The sequence below is a fragment of the Octopus bimaculoides genome, chromosome 6 (genome assembly GCF_001194135.2).
Source record: "Octopus bimaculoides isolate UCB-OBI-ISO-001 chromosome 6, ASM119413v2, whole genome shotgun sequence".
NCBI classification, from domain to species: Eukaryota; Metazoa; Mollusca; class Cephalopoda; order Octopoda; family Octopodidae; genus Octopus; species Octopus bimaculoides.
Genome location: NC_068986.1, coordinates 106726548 through 106734671, shown reverse-complemented (window position 1 = coordinate 106734671; position 8124 = coordinate 106726548). Strand labels below are relative to the sequence as shown.

General features: G+C 37.7%; 1 protein-coding gene across 1 annotated transcript in view; it reads right to left on the bottom strand.

The window, feature by feature from the left end:
- LOC128248081 (uncharacterized) overlaps positions 1-7718 on the bottom strand; it is an 18122-nt gene extending 10404 nt beyond the window's left edge. The window contains exons 1-2 of the mRNA XM_052968502.1: positions 7682-7718; positions 514-557 (exon numbers count right to left, since the gene is read on the bottom strand). Coding sequence (XP_052824462.1) covers positions 514-557; positions 7682-7718 — 81 coding nt within the window. The remainder of the gene's footprint in view (positions 1-513; positions 558-7681) is intronic.
- Between the last annotated feature and the right edge of the window lie 406 nt (positions 7719-8124).

Here is an 8124-nt window from a genome sequence, read left to right as displayed (position 1 = left end):
ATTTATATATATATATATATGCCTCTGTGTGTGTGTGTGTGTGACAACCGGAGTTAGTGTGTTTGCATCCCCGTAACCTACCGGTCCATTATAAAAGACTGATAAAATAAATACCAGGTTTAAAAAGCGAAGTACTGGGGTCGATTGATTCGTATATAAATTCAAGGTGGCACCCTAGCATGGCTGCAGTCTAATGACTAAATCAAGTAAAACGTTGAAGATATATATATAAAGAGAGAGAGAGAGAGAGAGAGAGAAAGAAAGAAAGAAAGAAAGAAATAAAGAGGAGGTGTGAGGGAGAAATGGATAATGTATCTAGAGCTTTGTTCCTCTTCAAAATATGAAGTGAAAAGCTGAGAACAAATACTCAAACATTCTCCTAATAATATGAAAAAATTGAGCCATTTATCTCTGTATTAACAAAAATATGTTTCATTGTAATATCCTTAAATTACCAATTAAAACCTAATGAAACTAGAATTCTACAATATCACATTTCGCACTTTTACTTACCTTCTGGTCCTTGAAGCTTGATTGATATGAATTTATAAGGCTGGCTTTATACGAGTAACAATAAAATTATAAATGTACAAATATGACTTCAAAATGACATGTTGATGACAACAGCTGTCGGCAATGATTCATAATGAATGTTATTCTGATTCTCAATTAAATTTTAAATTTTAATTATATCTAAATTCACTCCTGACTTCTTTGGTGAGTCGTAAAATCTGAACGAATTAATATCATTTACTTCTTGTGTTAGTGATATTTGAATGAACCCCAACCATCAAAATAAGTCAATCCATCTCGTCCATTTATTCCATCTACTGATTCTGGAAGGGCCCAAGTACTTCCTCCCATCAGAACCGATCACATTTGCATTTTCCTGCTGGATACAATCGAAGTTCGTACTTGATCACCTGCATGGTCCGCTTTTGCTATTCTTTCTTGGGACATTCTAATCACATTCAATTTTCGTTCCTATCCTCACCTTAAACATAATTATTTCTACTCTAGGCACAGAGCCCTGAAAGTTTTAGAGAAGGGGAATAGTCCATAACATCGACTCCAGTGTTTCACTGGTACTTAAATTATCGACCCCGAAAGGATGAAAGGCAAAGTCGACCTCGGCAGAACTTGAACTCAGAATGTAAAGGCGGACAAAATACTGCTAAGCATTTCACCCGACGTCCTAACGATTCTATCAGCTCGCCGCTTTCTCACCTTAAACATAATAATACTAATCCTTTCTTCTATCCTGAAAAGATAAAAAGCAGAATCGATAATAATAATAATAATAATAATAATAATAATAATAATAATAATAATAATAATAATAATAATAATAGTTGTCAAAGATCATCAAGAAAAAAAAATGCTTTCTAATTGATGTATCAATACCAGCAGATGACAACGTCTCTCTAAAACAAATGGAAAAACTTTCAAAATACAAAGACCTGGAAATAGAGATAACTCGAATGTGGAATCTAAAAACAGAAACAATTCCTATCATAGTAGGTGCCTTAGGTATAATAAAAAAATATTCAGACAAATACATAACAAAAAACACCAGGACTTACAAATATATATAACATACAGAAAATTGCACTACTGGGCACTGCACACATCCTACGCAAAACACTTTCAGTACAGTAACCATAAAAGCACCACAGCAAACCACAGCACATACCCAAGGCGCACAGAGCTGCGCTCGGTAGTGAAGTGAAAGCACGTTATAAAAATAAAACTACTGAACAACAACAATAATAATAATAATAATAATAATAATAATAATAATAATAATAACAATGAATCGCCCAATGCTGGCATTTTCCAGAGTGGCTCTCTGTCACCACTTCTCTTTTGTCTAGTCTTAATACGTCTCTCGAAATTGCTCGATGGTGTACTATATGGCTATAAATTGTTTGATAAATATATAAATCATCTCTTTTACATGGATGATTTAAAGCACTTTGCAAAAAATTGCCACCAACTACTGTGCTTAGTAGCAATTGTTAAATATTTCAGTGAAGACTTCAGGATAGTATCTGGCGTCGATAAATGTGCGACGCTACCTTTATTGGAGGTAAAATGATAGAAACATCCAACGTTAATCTTGACCAACAAAATGTCATAAAGGAGTTAAGGCTAGCGGAGAGCTACAGATACCTAGGGGTATTTGAAGGTGATAGAATCAAACATTCAATGATGAGGGAAAAGATGAGAAAAGAATGATACCACAAGGTGAGGGAAATACTCAAGACAGAGCTGAGTGCAAAAGAAAGGATCGAAGTGATCAATACTATAGTCAATCGGGTCATGACTTACAGTTTCAATATCATTAACTCGTGAATTACTGAAATCTATAAACTTGACATAAAAATATGAAAATTGTTGACAATGTATAGAATGCACCATCCTAAGGCAGATACAGAATGACTTTACCTACCAAGAAAAGAGGGTGGCCGGGGACTTCTACAACTGGAATTTACCAAGACGATCGCTACAATTTACTTAAACACCAACCTGAAAAACTCTGATGACTGGATGTTAAAACTTGTGTTAAAGCATGAATTACAAGAAAGCATCATGCTCAGTGACAAAACAGGCAAAGAAATATCTAAGTGAATTTTAAAAACAACATATACCAGAATTAGCCGAGCTGGTAACAAGCAGACAAAAACCTGAGCGTATGAAAACCCGTGCCAAAACGGCTGATTAGAAATTCTTACTGATAAACAGCAAGAACAAACCTCTCAGTGGCAAATATCCAAAGAGAGCTACCAATGTCGATTTTGACAAAACCCTTACCCGTCAATGGTTAGTGTCTCCTGAGATAGAAGGATTTATCATAGCAGCCCAGGATCAATGCCTACCTACAAGAAGCTACCAAGCCAACATCTTAAATAACGGTCACGCGATGCATGAAAGACTAGCAGCCTAATTAAATGAGAGTGTCTAGAACTGTAATGTCCCCCTGTGGATGGTGACTGAGAGGACAACTTATAATGAAAGCTAGAAGAAAGGGGAATATTGTGGGAAGCTACCGTCCCATAGCATGTCTAAGCGTAATCTGGAAGGCACTCACCGGAATATGTGCAACAAAGTATTTCCTCCTGGCATAGGAAGGAATACTACCAAGGGAAAAACAAAGATCTAGGAAGAACTTTCAGGGTATCAAGGATCACCTGGTCATCGATAAAATAGTTTTGAGGCATTGTAAAAACATCATGCAAACATGTCTATGGCTTGGATTGACTTTAAGAAGGCATATGGTATGATGTCTCATTCTTGGATCGTTGAATGCCTGCAGATGTTTGGTGTTGTTGACAGCAGCACAAATTTACTGATGCATAGAATGAAAGAGTAGAAAACCAAATTGTACTCAAGTAATGTATTCCTTGGAGACGTTAATATTAAAAGGGGCATCTTCCAAGGTGGCTCGTTCGCTTCGTTACTGTTCGTAATTGCACTAATACACATAACAGCAACACTTAGAAAAAGTTAAGATGTAAGAAGAAAGGCCCATCATTGAATCATCTTTTGTTTATGAATGATCTGAAATTGTTTCGGAAATCTTAAAAACTGATAGATTCCTTAACCAAAAGAGTCGAGAAATGTAGAGACAACGGTATGGAATTTGGGATTACCAAATGCTCAGTATTTAATATGAAAAGAAGGAAGAAATCAGTCTGCAGGGGATTGCGTTTACCATTACGAGAGATCATGGGTGAACCCGATGGTAGTTCGTATAGATCTTCATGGATTTAGGAACTGGATGACATTCTACACAGAGAAATGAAAGTCAAGGTCAGCGAGGCGTATCAAAAAAGGGTGAAGATAGTGTTAAAATCCAACCTGAATGCCAAAATTTGATTACCGCAATGAATATCTGGGCAGTTGTGATTGTCAGATATAGTGCGTCCATTCTTGGATCTTTGAAAGCCTGCAGATGTTTGGTGTTGTTGACAACATCACAAATTTTCTGATGCATAGAATGAAATAGTAGAAAACCAAATTGTACTCAACTAATGTATTCCTGGATAAGTTAATATTAAAAGGGTTATTTTCCAAGGTGACTCGTTTTCTGCGTTGCTGTTTGTAACTGCACTAATACCCATAACGATGATACTTAGGAAAGTTAAGATGGATAACCCATGTGGAAGAAAACCCATCATTGAATCATCTCTTTATGAATGACCTGATATTGTTTCGGAAATCTGAAAAACAGCTAGATTCCCTAACCAAAATTGTTGAGAAGTGTGATAGGGACATCGGTATGGAATTTGGGGTTACCAAATGCTAAGTACTTAATATTAAAAGATGGGAGAAAGCCACCTGCAGAGGATTGCGGTTACCACCACGAGATACCATGGGTGAACCCGACGGCAATGGGCACAGATATTTAAGGATTTTGGACCTTGATGACATTCTACACAGAGAAATAAAAGTCAAGGTCAGCGAGGCGTATCAAAGAATGGTGAAGATGGTGTTAAAATCCAACCTGAATGCCAAAAATTTGATTACCGCAATGAATATCTGGGCAGTTGCGATGGTCAGATATAGTGCGTCCATCCTCAAATAGACTAAAGAAGAAATATCAACACTGGATAGAAGGACAAGAAAGTTGTTTAGATGGTCGTATCTTCTGAGGCACGTTTTATTTGTTTGCGAAGTGTATTTATTAAATTTTCTCCAGAAAATGAACTAAATTATGTGTTTGGAAACGGCTGTGACCATTTTCGTTGCGTGTCTGGAAAAATAAGATTAAGAGCAGTGTGTTAGTGAAAGAGGAAATGAACATACAACTAGACAGGACAATGTGTAAATAAACAACAGGCTGGATTAATCAACCGTCAAGAATTGAATACATTAATTATTTCACATGAAGAATATTGTTTTTTTAAAATTTACGAAAATTCTGATAAAACTATCAAATCAATCCCATTTTCCCGTTTCAGTAGCAAAAATATAATTTTGAAACCACGCTAGAGACATATATATGATGGCTATTATGGAATAATCTCCCCGTGTGACATATTAAACAGGTTTTATGCTCTTTGTTAACAGTTAAATAACCTCCTGTCATTTAGTTTGATTTAAGAAATTATCTTAAAATATATTTTATGGTTAGAACAAACAATTTCTGCCATATGTTGCAATACGGACATTTTTTTTTTAATGAAAAGATATTTTCTTGCAATAGAAGCTTGTATTTTCTATTAAATAATTGTTTTCTGGGTGTGACAAGAAAAACCTACATGGCATTGGTAAAGAACGGGTATATTAGTCTCTCTCCTCTCGAGGAGTGTTGGTGCCTGACATATGAACAAAATCTTTCCAAGATTTAGTTTATTTCAGAGAAAAATGTCTTATATCTAAAAGTTACTTGTTCAAAATATGCTTCCTAATGGATGGTGGGGAGGCGCAATGGCCCAGTGGTTAGGGCAGCGGACTCGCGGTCATAGGATCGCGGTTTCAATTCCCAAACCGGGCGTTGTGAGTGTTTATTGAGCGGAAACACCTAAAAGCTCCACGAGGCTCCGGCAGGGGATGGTGGCGAACCCTGCTGTACTCTTTCACCACAACTTTCTCTCACTCTTACTTCCCGTTTCTGTTGTGCCTGTAATTCAAAGGGCCAGCCTTGTCACACTGTGTCACGCTGAATATCCCCGAGAACTATGTTAAGGGTACACGTCTGTGGAGTGCTCAGCCACTTGCACGTTAATTTCACGAGCAGGCTGTTCCGTTGATCGGATCAACTGGAACCCTCGACGTCGTAAGCAACGCAGTGCCAACAACAACAAAAAATAGGTGGTGGGATGGCACGGTTCTTTTTGACGAAATATATGTATGTTTTCTACAGTTACTATTGTTGTTGTGGTTGTTGTTGTTGTTGTTGTTGTTCTTCTACTTCTTTCTTCTTCTTCTTCTTCTTCTTCTTCTTCTTCTTCTTCTTCTTCTTCTACCTTCTTCTTCTTCTTCTTCTTCTTCTTCTTCTTCTTCTTCTTCTTCTTCTTCTTCTTCTTCTTATTATTATTATTATTATTGAGTGAGAGAGCAGTGCATGCCATCACAGTGACACTGGGGTCAAATATACGAAGCCCAGTGTACCCATCATGACTACCCGTCTGATAAGGGTACACCAGGCACATGCATCACAACCATATGTGCACGACATGGTGATCTCATATCAAGATAAACAGCGCATGACCTCGCAAGTGGGGCCCACTTAGAATTTTCTTCAGGTCAAGTAGCCCATCCCACTCAAAAGGTCCCTGAATAAGGTTTGTTTAAGGATGTTGAGCAAAACACCCATGTTTCCAAAGGTGAATTATTCAAACCCCAAAGAATTCCTCTCAACACATGGCTATGATGCTCCCCCACTACTTCTGCTCGTGATCAGAGATGCACATACCGTCAGCCATCAAGGGACATGCTCAACGGGTTAAGGTCAAACAACTGACAAGCAAAACTGTGGTATTGAGCAGAATAATTGCTGTAGCCAATCTTTTATACCAAGACAAAACAATGTACACGATAATACATCCAATCAATTAAGATCAGAAGCCATGAGAGTCAGTGCCTGGTACTGCATCATCATCATCATCATCATCATCATCATTATTATTATTATTATTATTATTATTATTATTATTATTATTATTGCTTTTGCACAGTTTCTAACGCTGGAGATGTATTACGGTGTCAACTGTTCACTATCAGTGAACTAATGTAACACATAATTTCTTTCGAACACCTTCCGGAGTATTCGAGCGGTTCCAATCAGTGCTGTTTTCCATGCTTATCGCAGCCCGTATTTGTTCCACGTACTTCTCGAGATTTTTACTCACTGTTCGCAGGGCGCCCACAATTATTGGTACACTACCACCTTCTTCATCGATCACAACTTCTTTACCTCCCAAGCTAACCTGTCATATCTATCGACTTTTCTTTCTTCCTTATCACATACCTTGTTGTCTTGCTGGGCATGCTATATCTATGATCCAGCATAGTTTGTTTTCTTTCTCAATTAACACAATTAACACAATGTCTGGCTTCCTATTTTCTATCTCATGGTCTCACTGAATCATAAAATCCCATAGGATCTTTGCATTTCTATTTTCAACGATGCCTTCAGGTTTGTGGCCGTACCAATTTTTTTCTCTGTTAAAACCATATTTGTTGCAAAGCGTCCAATTGACAAGCCTTGGTATATAATCGGGGCGCCTCTTATATTCCTTATTATTGTATATAGTCTGAGATCAAAATTCATATTGGAAGAGGAGCTTCAGCACCAGCAAGTCTGAGTTAAATGAGTCTAGGACAACAGTGAACTAATGGCGTACACAAAGGTTACAGTCTATAAAGCTTGTGTCTTCTGCACATTCTTCTGCTTTATGGTGTGTGGCTTAGGGATCAAGGTATTCAGCTCACGATTGTGAGGTCGTGGGTTCGATTCCTGGTGGTGCGTTGTGCCCTTGAACATGACCCTTAAGTTCATGTAGTTTCCTTCTCCTCAGGTGGCAATAATGAGTTCAACATCTAAATGAAAAGGACCTACCTTGTTGTCACATTCTGTGTCATCCCTAGTCGTCATCAGAACTACTTGTGTTTGGAGTGATCAGCCACTGGTATATATCATGTGCAGGCTGACATATGCCAAAACTTTGATTACCGCAATTAATATCTGCGCAGTTGCGGTGGTCAGACATAGTGCATCCATCCTCAAATGGACTAAAGAGAGAATGTCAACACTGGATAGAAGTACGAGAAGGTTGATGACGCTGCATGGGGCGCTACACCCTAAAGCAAACGTAAACAGACTATATGAATAGAACGAATGGTGGCAGAGGACTAATTAGTATAGACCATTGTATAAGGAGTGAAAGGAGAACGTTTGCCGAGTATCTGATAAATAGTGATGAAGACTTGCTGCAATATGTCGCGAAATATATGAGTGTAAATGCAGATGAAATTATGGGCAAGGAAGAGTTTAACCAAGAGCTGAGGAGAAGAAGAAAGACCTTCTTGAAATGAAAACGTATGGACAGTTTGAAAGGAATACACAAGACGTTAAGGATAATACAGCATCGTGGGTATGACTTGAGCGATGTGATT